Source organism: Rhinopithecus roxellana, chromosome 10 (assembly GCF_007565055.1).
Source record: "Rhinopithecus roxellana isolate Shanxi Qingling chromosome 10, ASM756505v1, whole genome shotgun sequence".
NCBI classification, from domain to species: Eukaryota; Metazoa; Chordata; class Mammalia; order Primates; family Cercopithecidae; genus Rhinopithecus; species Rhinopithecus roxellana.
In genome coordinates, this window is record NC_044558.1 from 11,214,130 (window position 1) to 11,240,277 (window position 26,148).

Here is a 26,148-nt window from a genome sequence, read left to right on the forward strand (position 1 = left end):
TCTACAAAAAAATGTAAAAAATTAGCCTGGTGCGGGGTGTAGTGGCTCATGCCTGTAATTCCAGCACTCTGGGAGGCCGAGGCAGGCAGATCACCTGAGGTCAGAGGTTTGAGACCAGCCTGGCCAACATGGTGAAACCCCGTCTCTACCAAAAATAAAAAAATTAGCTGGGCGTGGTGGCAGGTGCCTGTAGTCCCAGCTACTCAGGAGGCTGAGGCAGGAGAATCGCTTGAACTCATGAGGTGGAGGTTGCAGTGAGGGAGCTGAGTGAGATTGTACCACTGCACTCCAGCCTGGGTGACAGAGTGAGGCTCTTGTTTCAAAAAATAAAAAATAAAATAATTAGCCGGGCATGGTGGCATGTGCCTGTGGTCTCGGCTACTTGAGAGGCTGAGGCAGGAGGATTGCTTCAGCCTAGGAGGTTGAAGCTGTAGTGAGCTGTGATCCTGCCACTGCACTCCAGCTTGGGTGACAGGCAAGACCCCATCATTCACTCACTCATACATACATACATACATAAGAACAAAATGATAAGGAGATAACTACAGGTAGAACACATTGTAAGGATTTCAGTTTTGGAGATACTGAGTAAGCAATTCCTTATATAAACCTGGAGTTGGAGCAGGGAAAAAAGTCTAAACTGGAGACAGAAATTTGGAAATAATAAACATACAAATGGTATTTAAAGTCATGAGCTGTACAAGATTACTAAGAAAGTGATATAAACAGAAGAGGAAAAAACCCAAAGCCTAAGCTCTGATGTACCTGAACAATAAGAGATCTGAGAAAATACATATTTAAGAAAATCAAAATCAGCAATCTTATTTGGACCAATGGGTAAAATGTGTTAAGACGTCTTATAGGAACTCCGATTATATACAAAATAAGTATATCACCAAAGAGGGAATCTCTAACTCCTGTCAGACATCCAATACATGTGTAAACTGGGTTACAAATTGAGAATGGGTGAAGGCAGATTTAATATGATTCAGTGAAACAATTATATTACTAGAAAAATAACTCGAGTTTAATTACATTGATGGCATGTGTAAAAATCATATTTACATGTAAAAGAAAACACATTTTTCAGCTTATTAAGAAAGTCTATAGTTACACACAAATGAATACTCACTGGACAAGTTATAACGTCACTCTATATACTAGAAAGATATTTGCATTATTTTTACCTAATGAGCAGTTGCTTTGCATTCTCCCATCTGTTGAACAACGTAACATGGTGCCAACCACACGGCCTCCCACGACAATGACACGTACATCCCGTCCATGAGACTCTTTAACATACTTCTGGAACAGGTATGGTGCTTCATGGCGAATAAGATGGCTTAGATCAGCCAGATGGTGCTTATCTCGAGCCAAGAAAACAGCTTTACCTACGATTGAAAAGAATAAAAATACATGTTAACTCATCAATTGTGGGCAGATGATACCTATTATCTGAATCTTCTTTTATCACAATCTGCTGTTTCAGAACCAATTACACTTTATTTTTTTCTTAAGTTTTCCTTGTTAGAACTGTTTTAACAGTGAAATAATACAAAAATATATAAAGACAAGGTAAATAATCTCCTTTTACCACTCCCGAAACTCTTTCATGATAAACTAAAATTTATTTTGATATATGTTGTGAGGCAGGGGTCTAGATTTGTATTTCTCCAGGTTAGCCAATAATGTCAACCTTATTCACTAGCAAAACTTTTTCTCTCTGAATTAAAACATATGTGTGACATTATATAATATACTAATATACTATATTAGGATATAGTAATATAGCAGTATGTTACCTCAATTTATTTCTGAATTCTCTAGCCTGTTCCACTGCTCTATTTGTCTTTTTTTGTGCCAACGGAAGTGGCTGTTTTAGATATATGGTTCTAAATTCCTCCCATGGTGGGGAAGGGAAAGGAGGGATACCGAATCTATGTCACTTCTGGCTGAATCTAGGAGGGCTTGTGATTGCTCCAAACAAGAGAATAGAGCAGAATTAATTCTATTATGACTTATGAAGGTAGACCATAAACGGTCATACAGCTTCTTTGTTCACTTTAGCATTCACCATAGGAGGCCTGAGACTCTTGGCTGCCCTACTGGAGAAGCCAAATATAAAGAATCCAGTCAACAGTTCCAGCTGAACTCTGATCCAGCCATCCCTGCCAAAACACAAAATATGTCACTGTACTCAGATTGATGTATCATTTTATGCCTTAAAATTCTATCTTAGGCTGGGCGCAGCGGCTCACGCCTGTAATACCAACACTTGGGGAGGCCGAGGCAGGTGGATCACCAGAGGTCAGGAGTTCAAGACCAGTCTGGCCAACATGATGAAACCCTGTCTCTACCAAAAATACAAAAAACAAAGTAGCTGGGCATGGTGGCGGATGCCTGTAATGCCAGCTACTTGGGAGGCTGAGGCAGGAGAATTGCTTGAACCTGGGAGACAGAGGTTGCAGTGAGCTGAGATCACGCCACTGCGCTCCAGACTGGGCAACAAGAGCAAAATTCATCTCATTAAAAAAAAAAAAAAAAAAGTCTACCTTAATCCAAAATCATTAAGATATTTTCATATGACATCTTATAAAGTGTTAATAGTTTTACCTTATTAAGTCTTCAAACTATATATCTTTAGAGGGGGATGACTGTAGTTAGTGATCTAAGGTCTTATATTGTTTCTTTGCATTTTTTTTAGACAGAGTCTGGCTCTACAGCCCAGGCTGGAGTTCAGTGGCATGATCTCAGCTCACTGCAACCTCTCCCTCCCAGGTTCAAGCTACTTTCCTGACTCAGCCTCATGAGTAGCTGGGATTACAGGCATATGCCACCACATTTGGCTAATTTTTGTATTTTTAGTAGAGGCGAGGTTTCGTCACATTGGACAGCTGGTCTTGATCTCCTGACCTCAGGTGATCCACCTGCCTTAGCCTCCCAAAGTGCTGGGATTACGGGCGGTCCTTATATTATTGAGGAAGATACAGACAGGTCTAACTTGAGACAGTCTAAGTATGTATGTTAAAATCTCTAGGTAACCACTAACCAGAAATAGCTTTTAGCCAAACTGAACAGCTTAGTAGCCTTCTGTAAGTCTGAGGTATCATGCACCTAACAATTTCTAATTATTCTTCAAAGTCACTCATATTAATAAGCAAGAATAGTTTCAAAACTATATACCTTACCAACAACTCATACACACCTCTATGACCCCGCGTATTCTTTACTACCATTGGGAACTCCAGTACTTCTGCTTCATCAATCATTTTAGCAAAATTTTCATGGCCACCTGGTTTGAGCAATAAAAAAATTTAAGACAAACAGCAGCAGAAGTGTTTTGTGATCAATTTTATCTACACTAAAGACAACCAACAGCACAAGGAAGTTGAAGGTAAGAGCCTGATGGCTATCTTTTTTTTCTTGGAGAAAGTATGTATAAGTTGAAAATATAACTGAATATCAGTTTAAAACAATACCTTGTAAAACAAATAATAGCTCCCTTAACCTATACATATTCTGATATCTAACTTAAGTATCTTTCAGCTAAACAGAGTTTCCTAATTCTATGCCATTTCTCATGTTTTTATCCTTATTATTCTCCCACACAAATAATAGAAGCCCCAAGATTTACTTTAATATATTCAGTTCCCTGCTTGGATTAAGAAACTGAAGAATTACTTGGTTAAGATCTATCCAAGGTTGAAGAGATGCTGCACACACTGACACACTCCTCTTTATTAACAAACACACACACACTAATTTTTCTTATCTCCATTATTAATCAGAGTTCTTTCTGAACACTGGGGTAACTCAGCATCCTGGGTTAAGTCTCCTTTCTCACTCTTTTTATTGACCAAAAACAAATGACACAATAACAAAATTAGAGCAAAAATAGACTGTAGCTACAAAAATCAGCACAATGAAAGAGAAAAGTTGAGACAGGATAAAGTTCATTAAACAAGTGAAATACAAGAAATCTGTAGCTTTGCAAAATTATGATGACTTGGTCACCAAATTTGAATCCTTCATCAATAGAACAAAGGTAATACTTGTTAATTTGGTTAGCCTTTTTTCCCTTCTTTCCATTCTCATAAAATCAACATTGTACAATCATGTTATAAACTATTAATATCCCCAATGCATTAAAAACACAGAATTCTCAACTTCCATTTATTCTGTCTCTTCCTATGCAATTGCTAAAAACGGAAACCGTGTCCACGCATGCCATATAGGCTTGGTGGGGGTTGCGGGGGGAAGAGTTCCTTTCTTTAAAATATTAACAATAAGGAGAGGACAAGGGTTCCTTTGTAAAGCCTCATTGAATCTCCAAGCATTCTACTGGACATTTATTTGAAGAAACACCTTTATGGAAAACTCTGCACTAATTTAAGTTTGGTCTTTTCCAAACAAGAGAATTAAAGGCAGGAAATACATTAGCAAAACGTTGTTTAGAGCAGTGCTACTCAGAATGTGGTTCTGCAACCTGTGCCTGTATAGGACTTGTTCACTACTGTTATGTGGTCAGATAAATACAAAAGGGTAGGCAGCAGAAGCTTTTATAGCAATCTGGCACTGCTGTGATCGTTCTATTATATTTTACAGAAGTATTAATCTACCACAGATTGATCTTTAAAAAAAAAAAAAAAAAAAAAACCCTTTTACCAGAAGTTTGAAAGCATTGCTTTAAAGCAAACCTACTAAAGTGTTACTTTCTTTAAAAACATTAAAATATTTGAGTTATCAAAATGGTAATGAAGAAAACGAAAAATTAATGTCATAAAATTCTATTATCTTTTACCACAGAGGTTGGCAAACTAAGGCCTACGGGTCAAATTTGACCTACTGGCTGTTTTTATAATAAAGTTTCACTGGAACAAAACTACTCATTTGTTTAAGCATTGTCTACAGCAGCTTTCATGCTACAACAGCATTACTGAGGGTTACCAGAGAACTCATGGCTTGTAAAACCTAAAATACTTTTAATCTTGAAAGTTTGTTAACCCTATTTTCCCCCATAATATGAAACAAATCTTAAGATAAGATTTGTAATTAGCCTGTCCAGTGTGTTAAAACTGAAAGTCACTTCTGTAAGATGTTCTTTCATGTTTGTAAATTTATCCTATTAAACTATCAGTGGTTAATAGTTAGGCTATGCATGCTCTTTAGTAGGCTCACCATAAGAGAAAGTATCTGGCAGAGGAACACCATGGCCAGCTAACTCTTGAAATGTCCAGAACTTATTAACGCAGTTCAGGATGGCTTGAGGTCGGTTCATTAGCCGGCATCCCATCTTCTCTAGATGGCGCAAAACAGTGATGTCACTATCACTCTGCACCCAAGGGGTTGGTACTCTGACTACCACCACTTGTGGGTAGGCAGTGATTAGCTCTCCACTGATCCGCAGACCTGAAATACATAAAAACAAGGCCAAAACCATTAGAGGGAAATATACAATAAAATAGAGAAATAGTAATATGCCATAGAGGAACAGTAATATGCGAAAGTTTGGATCATAAAATGAAATGTACTATTTTGTTAATATTAAATTGGGATCGAGATATTCCTCTGTAAGAAAAAAGAAAATTTAATTAGAAAAATCTCTGGTTAAAGAAATTATAGTACATACCACTACAATGAATTACCACATAGCCATTAAAAAGAATGTCGTAAACATGTATGTTCAGAGATGAACAAATGCCCAGATACATAATGTTGAGTTTTTATTTTAAAGGGCAAATCTGAGAAAAGGTTTTATTTGTGCATACACATAAAAAATACCTATATGGGCCGGGTGCGGTGGCTCACACCTATAATCCCAACACTTTGGGATGCCGAGGCGGGCAGATCACGAGGTCAAGAGATCGAGGCCATCCTGGCCAACATGGTGAAACCCCAACTCTACTAAAAATACAAAAACTAACTAACTGGGTGTGGTGGCAGGCGTCTCTAATCTCAGCTACTTGGGAGGCTGAGGCAGGAGAATCACTTGAACCAGGGAGATGGGGGTTGCAGTGACCCGAGATCACACCACCACACTCCAGCATGGTGACACAGAGAGACTCAAAAAAAAAAAAAAAAAAAAAAAAAAAAAAAATCTAAGCGGTTTAACAATTTAACTGGCTTCCTCTGAATGTGACTGGGTGGCAAGGCAGGAAGAGGAAGGTTGAAGAGAAAATTTTAATATTGTGCTCCACGCAATTCTCCATATTACGTTTTGTATGCTTTTTAAAAAAGTGAGAACATGTGTCTCTATAATGAAAAAAGAAAACAATTTTTTAAGAGAAATGTTTCTTGAATATCTACCCAATTCCATTCCACTTAGGGAGACCCCAAATAATACACAAACAAGGTATTTATATGAGTTGCTTCTTTTTTTGAGACAAAGTCTCACTGTCACCTAGGCTGGAGTGCAGTGGCTGGTCTCAGCTCACTGCAACTTCCGCTTCCTGGGTTCAAGCAATTCTCCTACCCCAGCCTCCCAAGTGGCTGGGACTACAGGCGTCTGCCACTACGCCTGGCTTTTTTGTATTTTTAGTAGACACGGAGTTTCACCATGTTAGCCAGGATGGTCTCACACTCCTGACCTAGTGATCCACCTGCCTAGGCCTCCCAAAATGCTTACAGGCATGAGCCACCGCACCTGCCCCGAGTTGCTTCTTAAACTCTATTTTCATTTAAAAAATATATATTATATATATATAATATATATATAGTGTATATATAAATTTTATGTGTATATATGCATACACACACACACACAAACACACACACACACACACACACACACACGAGTAATCCCACCCTGTCTGTGGGGAACGTTTCAAAACCCTCAATGGATGCTTGGAACTGTGGAAAGCCTAAACTGAGAACTATATATACTGTGCTTTTTCCTATACACGCATACCTGTGATAAAGTTTAATTTATAAATTAGGCACAGTAAGAAATAGTAACTAGTAATAAAACTGGACAATTATAACAATTACTGTAATGAGAGTTATGTAAATGTGGTCCCTTTCTCTCAAAATCTTATTATACTGTACCATGGGTAACTAAAAACAGCATGCAAAACCATGTGAAGCAAAACTATGGCTAGGGAGGACTACTACACTTGTTTAAAACATTCAAACACAAAAATACAGAACATATTCACCTTCTATACAACATTCAAGGTACTTAAGGTTATTAGTACGTATCTTCCCTACTGTCATCTAAGTATACAGAAACATATATAGATATAAAATCACTTAAAATTATTGGCTGGGAGTGGCGGCTCATACCTGTAATCCTAGCACTTTGGGAGGCAGAGGCGGGTGTATCACCTGAGGTTGGGAGTTCGAGACCAGCCTGGCCAACATGGTGAAACCCCATCTCTACTAAAAATACAAAAATTAGCCAGGTGTGGTGGTGCATGCCTGTAATCTCAGCTACTCGGGAGGCTAAGGCTGGAGAATTTCTTGAACCCAGGAGGCGGAGGTTGCGGTGAGCTGAGAGTGTGCCACTGTACTCCAGCCTGGACAATAGAGTGAGACTCTATCTCAAAAAAAAAAAAAAAAAAAAAAAAATCAGAGACATCTCTCTGTATCAGAGCATATATAGCTTTATTTCAATACTTTAGGTGGGCTGAATGGATTACATTTTATAGATACACCATATGATCAATTCCTTACTAATAACTGATATTCGGCCGGGCGTGGTGGCTCAAGCCTGTAATCCCAGCACTTTGGGAGGCCAAGGTGGGTGGATCACGAGGTCAGGAGATCGAGACCATCCTGGCTAACAACGTGAAACCCCGTCTCTACTAAAAAATACAAAAAATTAGCCAGGTGCGGTGGTGGGCGCCTGTAGTCCCAGCTACTCAGGAGGCTGAGGCAGGAGAATGGCGTGAACCCGGGGGGGGCAGAGCTTGCAGTGAGCCGCGATTGTGCCACTGCACTCCAGCCTGGGGCACAGAGCAAGACTCCGTATCAAAAAATAATAATAAAATAAATAACTGATATTCATCCAGTAAATATTAAGTACTATGTGTCAGATTCTTTTCTATATGGTCAAAATAGATTGATAAATAAGATAAGGTCCTTGCTTTCAAGAAGCTTTCTAGTGGGAGACAGACACTATATTAATTTTTATGGTATTAACTTTTAAATACAGTAGTAGTTCTGATGGAAGAAAAATCAGGGAGGTAGAATTAATGGCAAAATTAAGGCACAAACCATGAGCCAAGGGTGTGTGTGTGTTTAAAAAAAAGAGAAAGGACAATTCAAATGTAAGGCAGAGCACAAATCACAGGGCAAAACTGTTAACAATATGTGTGTGTGTGTCTCTGCGACTTGTATGGATGTACAGTAAAAGATATGGCTGGTCAGGTAAAGTGTGAAATATGCAAAGCCATATGTTCTGAACTAAAGAATTTGTATCTGTTCTGATTAGGAATTGAGAGTCTGTGCTGGATATTGCCTGCTGATAGTCCATGTCATCCCATCTTTTAATTATTCCCCTGTATGTATAGCAGGGAATAGAAGCATTTTCCATATACTCCTCTGCCAACAGAATTCCATCTTGAGAATCTACCAACAAGATGACAATTATACGAAATTTTGGCCAGGTCTGGTGGCTTACTCTGTAATCCCAGCACTCTGGGAGACAGCAGGAAGAGGACTGCTTGAGACCAAGAGTTCGAAACTAGCCTAGGCAACATGAGATCTTCATCTCTACAAAAATATACTTAAAAAAATTAGCCTGGTGTGGTTGTGTGTATCTGTAGCCCTAGTTACTCAGAAGGCTGAGGTAGGAGGATAATTTGAGTCCAGGAGTTTAAGACTGCAGTGACCTATGATCAACCTGGATGACAAAGACCCTGACCCTAAAAGGGAAAAAAGGTTTTTTTGAAGGTGAAAAAAGTAGAAATTATTCTCCAGGAGCACCCATGGATAGGTATGTCGTCATCAGCAGATGTGAGGTTTGCTTGTGGCTAACACCATTCTCCTCACAATCATTTGCTACAAGCATATTGATATTTTTTTCTTTTCTCTTTTTTGTTTTTTGAGACAGAGTCTCACTCTGTCACCCAGGCTGAAGTGCGGTGGCACGATCTTGGCTCACTGCAACCTCCGCCTCCTGGGTTCAAGCAATTCTCCTGCCTCAGTCTCCTGAGTAGCTTGGACTACAGGCATGCACCACCACACCCCGCTACTTTTTTGTATTTTTTAGAGATGGACTTTCACCATGTTGGCCAGGCTGGTCTCGAACTCCTGACCTCAGGTAGAGGATCTGCCCACCTCAGCCTCCCAAAGTGCTGGGATTACAGGCATGAGCTACTGCTCCCGGCCCTTGATATCATTTCTTAGGCTTTAGCAGTGACTTGCCTAGATAAGCAAATCTAAAGAGCATTCTAAAAATTGAAAAAAGCCTTGGCGCCAGTTTGAGGATGAAAAATTTTGAGATAAGGATACAGAGAATGGGAATGTTAAGAAGCGAAGCTGGTTTGGGGCAGAAGATGTTAGATTTGGATCTAGATAGGAAAGACTTTGGTAATGACATAAGGATTTTAAAGTAGAATTACTGTACTTGAAATGTAGAGTGGAACTATACATATATGTACACAGTCATATTGGTGGAGTGAAAGCTGTATATTCATATTTAAATATTAATTTATGGGGCCAGGCACAGTCTGTAATCCCAGCACTTTAGGACGCCGAGGTGGGTGGATCACCTGAGGTCAGGAGTTCGAGACCAGTCTGGCCAACATGGTGAAACCCTGTCTCTACTAAAAATAGAAAAATTAGCCAGGCATGGTGGCAGGCGTCTGTAATCCCAGCTACTCGAGAGGCTGAGGCAGGAGAATCGCTTGTACCTAGGAGGTGGAGGTTGCAGTGCGCTGAGATCAAGCCACTGCACTCCAGCCTCGGTGACAGAGTGAAATTCCTTGTCAAAAAAAAAGAGCTGGAGCAGTGGCTCACGCCTGTAATCCCAGCACTTTGGGAGGCTGAGGCGGGCAGATCACCTGAGGTCAGGAGTTCAAGACCAGCCTGACCAACATGGAGAAACCCCATCTCTACTAAAAATACAAAAATTAGCCAGGCATGGTGGCTCATGCATAAAATCCCAGCCACTTGGGAGGCTGAGGCAGAAGAATTGCTTGAATCAGGGAGGCGGAGGTTGCAGTGAGCAGAGATTATGCCATTACATTCCAGCCTGGGCAACAAGAGTAAAACTCCATTTCAAAAAAAAAAAAAAAAAAAATTCACTTATGGGAATCAGCCTGAGAATAGCTAAAGAAACAAGAATATGTTAAGTTGAAAATATGAAAGTAAAAAAGAGACACCAAGGACCTCAATAAGAGCCAGGGTAAAACTTAAAGGGAAAAAGTCAGTTAAAAAAAAAAAAAAATAGCAAGGCCAGCCACAGTGGCTCATGCCTATAATCCCGGCCCTTTAGGAAGCTGAGGTGGGCAAATCACTTGAGGTCAGGAGTTCAAGACTAGTTGGCCAACATGGCAAACCCGTCTCTACTAAAAATACAAAAATTACACAAGGACAGAAAACCAAACACTGCATATTCTCACTCACAGGTGGGAGTTGAACAATGAGAACACATGGACACAGGGCAGGGAACATCACACATTGGGGCTTGTCGTGGGGTGGGGGGCTGGGGGAGGGATAGCATTAGGAGAAATACTTAATGTAAATGACCAGTTGATGGGCGCAGCAAACCAACGTGGCACATGCATACCTATGTAACAAACCTGCACGTTGACACATGTACCCTAGAACTTTAAGTACAATAATAAAAAAAAAAGAAAGAACTATCTTAAAAAAATACAAAAATTAGGCATGGTGGCATACACCTGTAATTCTAACTACTTGGGAGGTGGAGGCTGAAGTGAGCAGAGATTGTGCCACTGCACTCCATACTAAGCAACAGAGCGAGACTCCGTCTCAAAAAAAAAAAAAAAATTAAAAAGTTTAAAAAACCAGCAAAATCTAGAATTATTCAACAGTATTATAAAAAGAAAATCAGGAGAGAACAACTAAAACCATTAAATGAAAGAAACAAAGCAAGCTTTGAGAAAAGCTTGAGTTATAAGGAAGACAATGTAAACTGTCAAGAAAAATTTCAACCATTATTACCCTATCATTATGCTAACCTGGAAATAACTTTTGCTCTTTTTAAAAAATGGGATAAAGACGCAAAAAACTGTTCCACTCTCCAGTATAAACAGTCTATCTGTTGCCACCGGAAAATGGGAGTGCTCTAACCCAAAGTATAGTTGCATCTGCACAGTGCACTATGGGGGTATTAGTGAGGATGGAAAGAAATTCAATGTCTCCTCTAACAAATACCTGATGTTATTCTAGGAAAGCAGAAGGGATCCAAGGCTGGAAAGATCAATGTGAGCCAAAAAGGCAAAGTGACATCTCTTAGGATTCTGCCTTATGAACTACTGATCTTCTTGAGCACTGACCAAATATCACTCATGCCTTTGATGCAGAGCTTGTAAATCGATATAAGAGAATGGTTTCTTCCCTCAGACCCATGTTATTTAGTAAACAGAAGCACATAGTTGTTTGAAGAACTTTACCCACGATTCCATTACTCACTGTAAAAACATGTATTCCAACTGAATGTGCTTTGTTTTTAACCCCATCTCCTCTAACATATATTGTTTTTTAAATAAGCATCTTAAATCCCAACTTATAAAATTTTTCATCTAGCTTGTTGACTTAATACTGAAATTAAGATTTTGGTACAAATATTTTAGATATAAGTTTCAGATCAAGTGTATAATAAAGTGCTAACGTAACAATAAGGTTAATAAGTTAACCCTAGAACAGCAATGGGGTGGGGAAGCAATCTTTCTTCCTTTTTTATTAGGATATAAAAGGTATTGTGTATTAAAAGATGCTTTTGTCAGATTGATAGTGTTAAGGGATGATTATGCTCCAATCTGAATGGTAACAATCTCTCCTTCCCCATAATTAAGTGGGGGAACTTCTCAGATGACCTACTATAAACTTCTGTGTTTTGAAGGCAGAGTTTGGCTATACTCCTAATAATAGTAAGTACTAGTGGTTTTCTTCCCAGGAATCGAGGAACAGAAAAATGGCAGCCTCTTCATTACTGATATTTACTTTTATTCCATCCTTGAGCGTTCCAGATGATTTTTTAGGACTTCCGGAATTTTTTTTTTTTTTTTTTCTGAGACAGACTCTTGCTCTGTCACCCAGGCTGGAGTGCAGTGGCGCAGTCTCAGCTCACAGTAACCTCTGCCTTCTTGGTGCAAACAATTCTCTTGCCTCAGCCTCCCAAGCAGCTGGGATTACAGGCGAGTATCACCACATCTGGCTGATTTTTGTATTTTTAGTAGAGACAGGGTTTCCCCACGTTGGTCAGGCTGGTCTCCAACTCCTGACTTCAGGTGATCCGCCCACCTCGGCCTCCCAAAGTGCTGAAATGATAGGCATGAGCCACCGCGCCTGGCTGGACTTCTGAAATCTTTTGAAAGCTTATAGTATTTTCAGAATTTTAACTAAAAGTTTCAAGTAAAGTTGCTGTTTGTATAAAATTAAAAGCCCACACAATCTTTGTGTCAAAAATTAAGGAAGTACCCAAAGACTAATGGAGATGTGTTATAAGGACACAGGAGACAACCTGGAGGTGTTCCCACTAGCTAAATTTGAGATGATCTGGCAATCAAAAAAGAACTGGCAACACAGTGAGTATAAAAAGTCCATGAATCCACAATGAATATGGAGAAACGGTAAAAAAAAGCCCTGTTTGGTACCTCAGGAGGGGATTATTATAGATGCTCCTTGAAGTCAAGTAGTATACTGAACGTTTATCACTTCTGTCTACACCACTGTAAAGTTGAAAAATCTTACATTAGACCACTGTAAATCAAGGACTATCTGTACATAAATCCTTATTCCCAAAACTGGTAATATGGGAAAATTCCATTTACTTAACCTTTTCAGGAGGCACTATAGTTCATCACCAGTAGAGAAAACTCTTTTAGAGAAGAATGTGAACTAATAAATCACTAACAGTGATACAGACTCTCATTTTGTGCTTCTGTTTGTCTGTACTATGAAGTACATACCATCCATTGAAGTAATTTTTTGTCTAAACTGTGTAACCTGGATATAATCAAGCCAATTTACACAAAACTCTAGGAGGCAAACATCAAAAGGAAATGATCAAACAATTGCAGAATGTGAGACATTTTAAGTGTTCTGATCACTTCATGTCATTGCAGAAATAAAGATGCAGAGGCCAGGTGCACTGGCTCATGCCTGTAATCCCAGCACTTTGGGAGGCTGAGGCAGGCAGATCACCTGAAGTCAGGAGTTCAAGACCAGCCTAGGTAACATGGTGAAGCCTCACAGCTGAGTGTGGTGGCGCATGCCTGTAATCTCAGCTATGAGGGAGGCTGCAGTGAGCCAAGATCACACCACTGCACTCCAGCCTGGGCCACAGGGTGAGATTCTGTCTCAAAAAAAAAAAAAAATAATAATCATAATAATAAAAATAAATAAAAAATAAAAAGAGAGATGGGGAGATTGTTTTAGATTTAAAAGACTAAGCAAACATTACAACCAAACGCAATGCATGAACCTTACCAGAGCTGATCTGAAAAGACTAACCAAAAAAAGATATTTTGGAATCAACTAAGAAAATCTGATTCAAGAGCATATATTAGATAGTATTAGAGAGTTGATAATTTTCTTAGGTGTGCTAATGGATTAGATTATATAGGTAACCTTTTTTTGGATAGACATATTGAAGTATTTAGGGGTGAAATGACACAAAGATGGCTATTTGAAAAGTTAAGGCCCTCCCCAAAAAGTTTTGCATGTATATATATGAACAAGAAGATATGAAAGAATGATAAAAGGTTCCTGTTAAACTCAATCTCTAAGTAGCAAAAATATACTTGTTCATCATTCCATTCTTTCAGATTTTCTATTCATTTAAAACCTTCCCACAAAGAAAATTCTAAACCCAGATGTCTTTCAAAGGTGATTTCCATTAGACATTCAAGGAAGAAATAATACCAAACCTACACATTTTTCCAGAAAAGAGAGGGAACAACAACAAAGCACTCTCCAGCCTGTTTTATGAAGCCAAAATAAGTTAGCAGAAAAACTGACAATGACATTTCAAGTGGAGATGTAAACCAATCTCACGAACATAAATGTAAAAATCTTCAACAAAATATTAAGACATTCTATACAGCAATATAATTAATCATAAACAAGGTAGGTTATAAAGTTCAAATTACTCAGGTAATTCATGTTTACAGAAAAAAGAGAAAAAAATTCTTTTTATTAATTCACTGAAAGGATAAAAACTGATAAAATTCAACAACCATTCAGTTTGCCCTTTTTCAAAGTGGACTAGGGGCCTAGACTTTTCTTGCTGTGATTTGAGTCACATATTGTTACAATTTCTGTTTCTCACAGGATAGATTAACTTGATTTTTTATTTTTCTTGTCTTGTCAGGGACAAAAACATCCTTCCTTTTTTTTTTTTGAGATGGAGTCTCGCTCTGTACAAAATACAATCAGCAACAAAAAGTTAGAAATGAAAAAATTGTAATTGTGTCATTTACAATAGCAGCAAAACCCATAAAATTCACAGGAATAAGATACAGCTAATGAAAGATGTATAAGATCTCTGAGGATAGAATTACGAAACATTATTAGAGACATTAAAGACGATGAGAGGGACAGATCATGTTTACAGATAGGAAGACAGTATAGTATGAATATTTTTTTCCCAAAGTAATCTATAGATAGATAAAATTTCAGTGAAAATTCCAAGTGATATTTTTGTGGAACTTTGACAAGTTGATTCTAATATATATATGCAAAGAATCATAAATAGACAAACATTCTTGAAAAAAGAGGGCTTATTCTACTGGATGTCACTATAAAGCTACAGTAATGAAGTCAGTGTAGTATTGGTACAAAGGACAATTAAAAAAAAAAAAAGAAAGAAAACAAATAGCCCAGATATCCCACCTATTACTTGATTTATTGGAAAGGTAACACTGGAAAGCAAAGGGCAAAGGTCAGTCTCCTTTGTAAAGTGCTGGGACAACCAAATATTCAAGTGCAAAGAAACCATTGTAACAATAATAGGTTTTACTGCCTGATGCACACGGCAAGTTAATATGCTGAGATATCAGGTTGCAGCAGAGAAAGTTTTGTCATAGGGTCACCAAAGGAGGAGATGGGCAGGAACCTCAAATTTGTCTCCCTAAGGAGTCTGGGACTAGAGTTTTGGAGTTGGCCAAAGTGTGGGGATCGATGATGGTTTCAACATTACCACCTATAACCTGTGAGTAAGATACCTGTCATTAGGCATACAAATTAATTCCAGGTGGATTGTAAATTTATATATTTACAGCTAAACTATAAAACCTCTAAAACATAGGGGAGTTTCTTCCTAATCTCAAGGTAGAGATGGATTTCTTAAACACAGCATAACCATAAACAATAAGAGTTGGATCACATAAATCCTTCTATTTATCAAGACACTATTGAGAAAGATAAAGGCAAGCCACAGATGAGACATTTAAAACAGTAAAACAATCAGACAATCCAGTAACAAAAAGGACACGAAAGTTGAACAGGCACTTTATCAACAAGGATACCAAACAAACATGTGAAGATACTCAACCTCATCAGTGAGTTGGGATACATAAAATAAAACCACAATTAGATACTATTTCGCACCCACTAGAATTAAAAACAAAGGACCCACTAGAATAGTTAAAAACAATAGTTAAACAAGTGTTTATGTGAAACCATTATAGTCCCATAAATCAAGAAAAAAAAAAGGAAACAAGTATGTGGTTTAAGAATAAAGCCTTAGGCCGGGCGCAGTGGCTCAAGCCTGTAATCCCAGCACTTTGGGAGGCCGAGACGGGCGGATCACGAGGTCAGGAGATCGAGACCATCCTGGCTAACACAGTGAAACACCGTCTCTACTAAAAAAAATACAAAAAAAATAGCCGGGCAAGGTGGCAGGCGCCTGTAGTCCCAGCTACTCGGGAGGCTGAGGCAGGAGAATGGCGGGAACCCGGGAGGCGGAGCTTGCAGTGAGCTGAGATCCGGCCACTGCACTCCAGCCTGGGCGACAAAGCGAGACTCCATCTCAAAAAAAAAAAAAAAAAAAAAAAAAAAAGAACAAATGCCTCTTATTCACTAAGAGGAGAAGTGAACGTCCTTAATCTGGTAAAGGGTTACTTGAAAAAAAAAAGTCTACATTTTTAAACATCAGATTTATTTACTAGAACAAAATCACAGCACTCCCTTTAAGATTGGGCATAATAAGAGTGTATGTACTATTATCACTTTTGTTCAACATTATGCTGGAGGTCCTACTAAATCCACCAAGGTAAGAAAAACAAAAGGCATAGAAGCTAATCATTTACAAAATATATGACCATGTGCATCATAACTCCTAGAGAATCTAGTGAAGAAAAAAATAAGGGACAGAATCATATTTATATCACACCACTTTGCATGCAGGAAAAGGGAGGAAATATGAACATATTCCAAACTCTGAAGACAGACTTCCTGAGTCTGAATTCTGGCTCTACTACTTAAAAGCTTTCTGATTTGGGGCAAACAATTTAAGCAATCTGCCCCATAGGATTATTAAAAGAATAAAATGAGTTAATGTTTTGAATAGTCCTACAAGTGTTTATAAAAGAAATATAATTTTATAACTGGAATTCTAAAACCTGAGATAAATTATCTTTCTTTTTCTAGCTCAACTTAGTAAGTACACCCATGACCTCTCAGACAATAGTCTTACAGAATCAGATCATCCAATTTCACAACTGCCAAAAGTACTCTGCATGAACAGTTGAATATTATTTTCTAGCAACAGTTAATAACAGTATCACTTACTGAGTATTCACTATGTGTCAGATTCCACACCAGAGCATTTTATACACATCAAGTAATCCTAGGCACAACATTATAAAATACAATAGTCCCCTCTTATCTGCAGGGGATACATTCCAACACCCCCAGTGGACGCCTGAAACCACTAATAGTACCAAACCCTTTTCCTTCTTCACGATTTCATGGATAGAAGATTCAATCTTTTTACATAGATCTTAGCAACCTTAGTATATGGTATTTTCCTTTCCTTATAAAGTTGACAACTTTTACCTTTTCACTTAAAGAAGCACTTTACAGCATTTCCTTGGCAGAGCTGAACTGCCAGCATCTTTGGAGCCATTATTAAGTAAAATAAGCATGACTTGAACGAAGCACTGCAATACAGACGCAGTTTGACAGTCACTCTGATAACTGAGAGGGTTACTAAGGGACTAATGGGCAGGTAGCACATACATTGAGATGCTGGACAAAGAATGATTCATGTCCCAGGCTGGAAAGAGTGGGACAGCATGAGGTTCCACCAGTCTACTCAGAATGGAGGCAATTTAAAACTTCTGTGTTATTTTGGGATTTTTCCATTTATTATTTTCAGCCCACGGTTGATCTCAACTGAAACCCTGAAAACTGAAACCACAGATAATGGAAGACTAGTGCAGGCATTTCACATTTTATTCCTGCTTGACAGCAAATATATTACCAACAGATTTAATTTAGTAGGAAATCAATGAGTCAACATCAGTCTGACCAACTGCAAAAAGTTTAATAACCAGGACAAATAGATCTAACTAAATTGTAAAGCTCAAGTTTTTTTTGTTATGTCACACAAACTCCCCCCAAATCCCTCGCTAATTTCCTAAGCAGCATTATAGCTAGCAAACTCCTTTTAGCAGGAATATACTGTAATGGTGAGGCTAGACCTATCGTCTCAAACACCAGAAAGCCTCCTAATTCCCTCATTTGGCTGAAACAAAGAATTTGGATATCTGAGTCCCATGTTCATTCTCTTGCCTCAAACTCCAATGCCTTTAGAAGACCATTCTAGCCACCTGTCCCCAAATTCCTCATACACTTTAAACTATTCAATGGCAATAGCTACTGGGCTCCCTGAGACTTGTACTCAACAAGCCCATGGTTCTAAGTAAATAAAAGCAATTACTTAGTTTCATTACTGTGTACCATGTAGTAGCTTCTCATCCAGAAATAACAAAGGGGGTAATAACTGCTATCTATCCTATCTATGCCAGGTAATTCAGAGGGTCTACTATCTGTACTCTGCTATTAACTTCTGTACTGGGTAAGGTTAAAAGCATCCCTTGGTATCCCCAGAAATTGGTTCCAGGACCCCCACGAATACCAAAATCCATGGATACTCCCTTATATAAAATGGCGTATTTACACACAACACATAGATATCCTCCCATATACTTTAAATCATCTCTAATTACTTGTAATATCAAATACAATGAAAATGCTATGTAAATAGTTGTTATACTGTATTTTTATTTATTGTATTGCTATTTTTTTCCCCAAATACTTTCGCTCTGCAGTTGGTTAAATCCAGAGATGCAAAACCCATACATAAGAAGGGCCAACTGTATTTCATTTGCAAACAACTAAAATATTTCTGGTTAACCTGAACAGAAAAAATGCAATGAATATAAGGTTATGCACAGAACTAAAAAAAAATACAGGTATACTCAGAGATACTGTGTGTTTGGTTGCAGACTACCACAATAAAGCAAGTATCACAATAAGGCAAATGATGTAAATTTTTTTGTTTCTCAGTGCATATAAAAGTTATGTTTTCAGCCGGGCGCGGTGGCTCAAGCCTGTAATCCCAGCACTTTGGGAGGCCGAGACGGGCGGATCACGAGGTCAGGAGATCGAGACCATCCTGGCTGACACGGTGAAACCTTGTCTCTACTAAAAAAATACAAAGACTAGCCGGGCCAGGTGGCGGGCGCCCGTAGTCCCAGCTACTCGGGAGGCTGAGGCAGGAGAATGGCGTAAATCTGGGAGGCGGAGCTTGCAGTGAGCTGAGATCCGGCCACTGCACTCCAGCCCGGGCGACAGAGTGAGACTCCGCCTCAAAAAAAAAAAAAAAAAAAGTTATGTTTTCACTGTACTGTAGTCTGTTAAGTGTGCAACCGTATTATATCTTAAAAAATAACGTACATACCTTAATTTAAAATACTTTATTGTTAAAACATGTTAATCATCTGAGCTTTCTATGAGTCCATTTCTTTGCTGGTGGAGGATCCTGCCTAAACAATGATGACTGCTGATTGAATAGGGTGGTGGGTAGTGAAGTTGTGGCAGCTGTGGCAATTTCTTAAAATAAGACAACAATGAAGTCTGCCACCATGACTAACTCTTCCTTCCATTAAAAATTTCTCTGTTGCATGCAATGCTGTTTCATAGCATTTTACCCATAGAACTTTTTTTCAAAATTGAAATCAACCTTCTCAGACCTTGCTGCAGCTTCATCAACTAAGTTTATCTAATATTCTCAGTCTTTTGCTATCATTTCAACAATGTTCACAGCATCTTCACAGGAGAAGATTCTACCTCAAGAAACCACTTTCTTTGGTAATCCATAAGAAGCAACTCTTTATCCATTTTTCTCATGAGATTGCAACAATTAAGTCCAATCTTCAAGCACCACTTCAAATTCTAGTACTCCTGCCACATTCAATGTTATTTCCTTTACAGAAGTCTTGATCTCCTCAAAGTCATCTATGAGGGTAGATGACTTCTTCCAAACTCTTGTTAATGAAGACATTCTGACCTCTTCCCAAGGAATCACGAATGTTCTTAATGACATCTAAAATGGTGAACCCCCTTCAGAAGTTTTTCAATTTGCTTTACCAGCATCTATTAGAGGAATCATTATTTATGGCAGCTATAGCCTCACAAAATGTATTTCTTAAATTGTAAGACTTAAAAGTAGAAATTACTTCTTGATCCATGGGCTGCAAAGTGAATGTTGTGTTAGCAGGCATGAAAACAATGTTGATCTCTACGTACCTCTCCATCAGAGGTTTTTTTTTTTTTTTTTTTTTTTGTAGAAATGGCGGTCTCTGTACGTTGGTCACAAACTCCTGGCCTCCAGCGATCCCTGCCGCCTTTGCCTACCAAAGTGCTAGGATTACAGGTGTGAGTCATCAGACCCGGCCCCATCAGAGCTCTTGGCTGACCAGGTGCACTGTCAATGAGCAGTAATATTTTGAAATGATATCTTTTTTTTTTTTTTTTTCTGAGCAGTAGGTCTCAACAGAGGGCAAGAAATATTGAGTAAACCATACTGCAAACAGATGTGATGTCATCCAGGCTTTGCTGTTCCACTTAGAGAGCACAGGCAGAGTCCATTTAGCATAACTTTTAAGAACCCTAGGATTTTTTTAATGCTAAATGCGCATTGGCTTCAACTTAAAGTTACTAGCTGCCTTAGCACCTAACAGAAGAACCAGCCTGTCCTTTGAAACTTTATCTTAGCTAGATCTTTAAAGCCAGTCATCTCCTCTCTAGAGGAGTCCTAGAGGGCATCTTCTTCCAACAAAAGGCTGTTTTGTCTACATTGAAAATCTATTGTTTAGTGCAGCCACCTTCATCAATTATCTTAGCTAGATCATCTGGATAACTTGAAGCTTTCACACAAGCACCTGCTGCTTCACCTTGCACTATGTTATGGAGACGACTTCTTTTCCTAAACCTCATGAACCAACCTCTGTTAGATTCTCACTTTTCTTCACCTCTCTCAGCTTCCTCACCTCTCTCAGCCTTCAAAGAATTGGAGAGAGTCAGGGTCTCACTCTAGTTTAGGCTTTAGCTGAAGGGAATGTTGTGGCTGGTTCTATCTTTTATCCAGACCACTAAAACTTTCTCTGTATCAGCAATAAGGCTTCTTTGCTTTCTTATCATTCATGTGTTCACTAGATTAGCGCTTTTAACATCCTTCAAGAGCTTTTTCTTTGCATACGCAAAGTGTCTAACTTTGGTGCAAGAGGCCTAGCTTCTGGCCTATCTCAGCTTTCAAAATGCCTTCCTCACTAAGCTTAACCTTTTGATTTAAAGTGAAAGATGGGGCCAGGTGTGGTGGCTTATGTCTGTAATACCAGTACTTTGGGAGGCCAAGGAGGGCGAATCACTTGAGGTCAGGAGTTCGAGACCAGCCTGGCCAACATGGTGAAACCCCCATTTCTACCAAAAATACAACAACAATTTAGCCCAGCGTGGTGGCATGCACCTGTAGTCCCAGTTACTCAGGAGGCTGAGGCAGGAGAATCACTTGAACCCAGGAGGCGAAGGCTGCAGTGAGCCGGGATCATGCCACTACACTCTAGCCTGGGCAATAAAGCAAGACTCCGTCCCCTGCAAAATAAATAAATAAATAAAAATAAAGTGATAGATGGGTGGGCGGGGTGGCCCACGCCTAGTAATCTTAGTAATTTGGGAGGCAGAGGCAGAGGTGGACAAAATGTGTGAGCTCAGGATTTTGAGACCAGTTTGGCCAACATGGCGAAACCCCATCTCTACTAAAAATACAAAAAATTATCTGGGTGTGGTGGTGTGCACCTGTAGTCCCAGCTACTCAGGAGTCCGAGACATAAGAATCACTTGAACCCGGGAGGTGGAGGTTGCAGTGAGCAGAGATCATGCCACTGCACTCCTGACTATGAACTGCTGATCCAGGTTCCTGATTCTTAACAGAAGTATACAAAAGTATCCGCATTACAAAGTTCTTATTTGTTCTCTAGACAGTTACACCCAGGAAAAACACCACTGCTCAATAGGAACCTTGAATAACATTTTATTCTAGTTTCTTTTTTTTTTTTTTGAGACGGAGTCTCGCTCTGTCCCCCAGGCTGGAGTGCAGTGGCACCATCTCAGCTCACTGCAAGCTCCGCCTCCTGGGTTCACGCCATTCTCCTGCCTCAGCCTCCCGAGTAGCTGGGACTACAGGCACCCACCTTTATTCTAGTTTCTTTTTTTCTTTTTTTTTTGAGACGGAGTCTCGCTGTGTCGCCCAGGCTGGAGTGCAGTGGCCGGATCTCAGCTCACTGCAAGCTCCGCCTCCCGGGTTTACGCCATTCTCCTGCCTCAGCCTCCCAAGTAGCTGGGACTACAGGCGCCCGCCACCACGCCCGGCTAGTTTTTTGTATTTTTTAGTAGAGACGGGGTTTCACCGCGTTAGCCAGGATGGTCTCGATCTCCTGACCTCGTGATCCGCCCGTCTCGGCCTCCCAAAGTGCTAGGATTACAGGCTTAAGCCACCGCGCCCGGCCTATTCTAGTTTAAAAGCCCCTAGAGAAAGCATAGCATTTCTACTGTTTTGGGTTTTCTGTAGGTCTCAAACTAGTGCCTGCTTTAGTAAATAAACAAGTTCTTGTACCAATGTCATTCTTTTTTGTTTACTTTTAGAAACTCACATGTATTTTCCATCAACCTTATCTCCATCTTGCTTAAGAGCCTGTGGAAGCAGCTTAAGACCACTCAATGGTTGTTCCCACCCATTCAGTGGCCTGAGTAGTGGGAGCTGCAGGCCAGTCTTCTGTGGTAGGCTGAGTGTTCCTGTCTCAGCTCCTTGGTTGCAAGGAGGAGTTTTTCTGCAGCAGTCTGCTTTTTTTGGAGATGGTCTGGCTCTGCCGCCCAGGCTGGAGTGCAGTGGCATAATCTTGGCTCACCACAATCTCTGCCTCTCAGGTTCAAGTGATTCTCCTGCCTCAGCCTCCTAAGTAGCTGGGATTACAGGCGTGCATCACCACGTCCAGTTAATTTTTTTGTATTTTTAGTAGAGACAGGGTTTCCCCATGTTGGCCAGGCTGGTCTCCAACTCCTGACTTCAGGTGATCCACCCGCCTTGGCCTCCCAAAGTGCTGGGATTCCAGGCATGGGCCACCATGCCCAATCTGCTCTTCTTTTTCAATTTCTTCAGAATCTCTGCAGAAGTAGAGACCAGGCATAATCTACCGTGGGTGTTCACAGGAGGTGGTGCCATGCGTTTGCAGAACTTCCCAGGGCCAACATCCACCACACTGCACCCACTGAGTGAGCTCCCTTATTGCTGCATGGGATACCAATGTCCACATAGTGCAGAGAATCTGTTACACAGAGTAATGGGAGGCAGGTTAACTAAGATGTCTCTGTGAAAGGTTGGTGGTCAGCCTTGGGATCAATCACCATCAGAAGGCACAGCTCCTGGAAGGCTCCCTGAACTTGGTTATGAAGGTTCCAAGAGTCAGGCGGCCAGCAACAGGAGTGGCTCCAGTGGCAGTAGCAAACTTCACAGCCTGCCAGTCAGCACTCCTAGAGGATATGACACTGACATCAATATAGTTTTCAACGGCAACAAAGAAAGGGGGTGCCAGTAGAAGCTTCTCCCAGGTCCCATATAATCGATGATGCAGATGCCATCACTTTTTCTTTTATAGATACACGATTCCATCTGAAAATCAAGGGTGGTGCCACCTAAGTGGGTTCCTGCTGCAAGGAACTTGAGGACATCCTCCTCCTCTATGTGCTCTTTGTAGGACATCAAGGGTTCCAGACACCGTGAAAACTTCCCTTTAAGTTATAATGAGAAGGCTACATGGACCCCTCCCTCTCTAGGTAGCATAGAAAGGGACAGTGTCATTCTTTAGGATGGCAGTAGAAACCACAGAATAGTAAAACGAAAAGCATTAAAATCCACATGCTTTCCCTTCTACTTTTTTAGGTTAAAACTACAGATGATTCATGTTTTTTATGTTAAGTGTGTAACAAATGTTATTAAAAGGCTCTCCAGCCGGGCATAGTGGCTCATACCTGTAATCACAACACTTTGGGAGGCTGAGGTGGGTGGATCACTTGAGGTCAGGAGTTTGAGACCAGCCTGGCCAACATGGTGAAACCCCATCTCTACTAAAAATACAAAACTAGCTGGGCATGGTGGTGCATGCCTGTAATCCCAGCTACTTGGGAGGCTAAGGCACGAGAATTGCTTGAACCTGGGAGGCGGAGGTTGCACTCCAGCCTGGGTGACAGAGCAAGACTCTGTCTCAAAAAAAGTTCTCCTTTTTTTAAAATGTAAACATTATTTTAGATTCAGGGAATACACATGCAGGTTTGTTACATGAGTATATTTCATGATCCTGAGGTCTGCGGTATAACTAATCCTGTCATCCAGGGAGAGAGCATAGTACCCAATAGTTTTGGTCTCACTCTGTCTCCCAGGCTGGAGTGCAGTGGTGCCATCTTGGCTCACTGCAAGCTCTGCCTCCTGGGTTCACGCCATTCTCCTGCCTCAGCCTCCCGAGTAGATGGGACTACAGGTGCCCGACACCACGCCTGGCTAATTTTTTGTATTTTTAGTAGAGACGGGGTTTCACCGTGTTAGCCAGGATGGTCTCGATCTCCTGACCTCGTGATCCACCCACCTCGGCCTCCTAAAGTGCTGGGATTACAGGTGTGAGACACTGCGCCTGGCCCCAATAGTTTTTTAACCCTTGTGCCGTTCCCTTCTGGCTCTCCTATTTTATTTTTTTTTCCTTCCATCAAGTTGTACTTCAAATTGAAGAACTGGTTCTCCTTTTTTTTTTTTTTTTCATTTGAGATGGAGTCTTGCTCTGTCGCCCAGGCTGCAGTGCAGGGGCGCAGTCTCGGCTCACTGCAACCGCTGCCTCCCAGGTTCAAGTGAAATCTCCTGCCTCAGCCTCCCAAGCAGCCAAGACCACACGACCACACCCGGCTAATTTTTTTATTTTAATTTTTTTTTGACGGAGTCTCGCTCTGTCGCCCAGGCTGGAGTACAGTGGCTCGGTCTCGGCTCACTGCAACCTCTGCCTCCCAGGTTCAAGCCGTTCTGCTTCAGCCTCCTGAGTAGCTGGGACTACAGGCACACAACACCATGCCCAGCTAATTTTTGTATTTTTAGTGAAGCTGGGGTTTCACCATATTGGCCAGGCTGGCCTCGAGCTCCTGACCTCATGATTTGCCCGCCTCAGCCTCCTAAAATGCTGGGATTACAGGCGTGAGCCACCGCGCCCGGCTAATTTTTGTATTTTTTAGAGGGGATGGGGTTTCACCATGTTGGCCAGGCTGGTCTTGAACTCCTGACCTCAAGTGATCCACCCACCTCCGCCTCTCAAAGTGCTGGGATTATGGACATGAGCCAACACATCCGGTCTAGTTCTCCTATTTTTAAGAGTAGCTCAGTTATCACTGTTAGGTCAAACAACCATGAGAATTCTCTAAGTGCATGTCAATTGTAGAGAAAACAGCAAAAGGAAACACATGCTCTTTAAAATATTAATATCAAGAGTAAAACATCTTCCTGGAGTTGGAGACCATTATTTTAAGTGAAATAATTCAGGAATGAAAAGTCAAACATCGTATGTTCTCACTTATAAGTGGGAGCTAAGCTATGAGGACACAAAGACATAAGAATGATGTAATAGACTTCCAGGACTCAGGGGTGAGGGTGGGAGGGGGTGAGGGATAAAAGACTACATATTGGGTACAGTGTACACTGCTTGGATGATGGGTGCACGCATCTGAGAAACCACCAGTAAAGAACTTACCCACATAACCAAACACCACCTGTTCTCCAAAAACTACTGAAATAAAAAACACTGTAAAAAAGAAGCCTATAATGACAGTCGGGGAAAAAAGTATTCTAAAAGAGGGAACACAAAATAGAATGTGCTGTTATTCACCATGTTGGTATTATTATTTTCTGTATCAAAGAATTCAGAAACTAGAAAATACAAATATGGCCAGGTGTGGTAGCTCACGAGTATAATCCCAGCACTTTGGGAGGCCGAGGCAGGCAGACCACTTGAGGTCAGGAGTCCAAGACCAGCCTGGCCAACATGGTGAAACCTTGCCTCTACTAAAAATATAAAAATTAGCCGAGTGCAGTGGTGGGTGTCTGTAATCCCAGCTACTAGGGAGGCTAAGGCAGAAGAATTGCTTGAACTCGAGAGGCAGAGGTTGCTGTGAGCTGAGATTATGCCACCACACCCCAGCCTGGGTGACACTGCAAGACCCTGTCTGGGAAAAAAAAGGGAAAATATAAATACATCAGTCATCATTTCAAGGTTTGTGTCCCCCAAAATGTTAAGTGTTGAAATCCTCACCCTCAATGTGATGATACAAGGAGGTAGAGCTCTCATCAATGGGATTAGTACCTTTACAAGAAGAGATAATAAGCCAGGTGAGGTGGCTCACACCTGTAAATCCCACCACTTT

The 26,148-nt window shown here is 40.4% G+C and overlaps 1 protein-coding gene across 13 annotated transcripts in view; it reads right to left on the reverse strand.

Moving 5' to 3' along the window:
- RIMKLB (ribosomal modification protein rimK like family member B) overlaps nucleotides 1-26,148 on the reverse strand; it is a 93,135-nt gene that overhangs the window by 22,693 nt on the left and 44,294 nt on the right. For all 13 annotated transcript variants that reach the window (XR_004059646.1, XR_004059643.1, XR_004059642.1 and 10 more), the window contains 3 exons: nucleotides 5,179-5,409; nucleotides 3,206-3,292; nucleotides 1,188-1,391 (listed from right to left, as the gene is read on the reverse strand). Coding sequence is in view for 1 of the 13 variants with exons in the window: in XM_010376711.2 (XP_010375013.1) it covers nucleotides 1,188-1,391; nucleotides 3,206-3,292; nucleotides 5,179-5,409 (522 nt within the window). In the remaining 12 variants the exon portion in view is untranslated. The remainder of the gene's footprint in view (nucleotides 1-1,187; nucleotides 1,392-3,205; nucleotides 3,293-5,178; nucleotides 5,410-26,148) is intronic.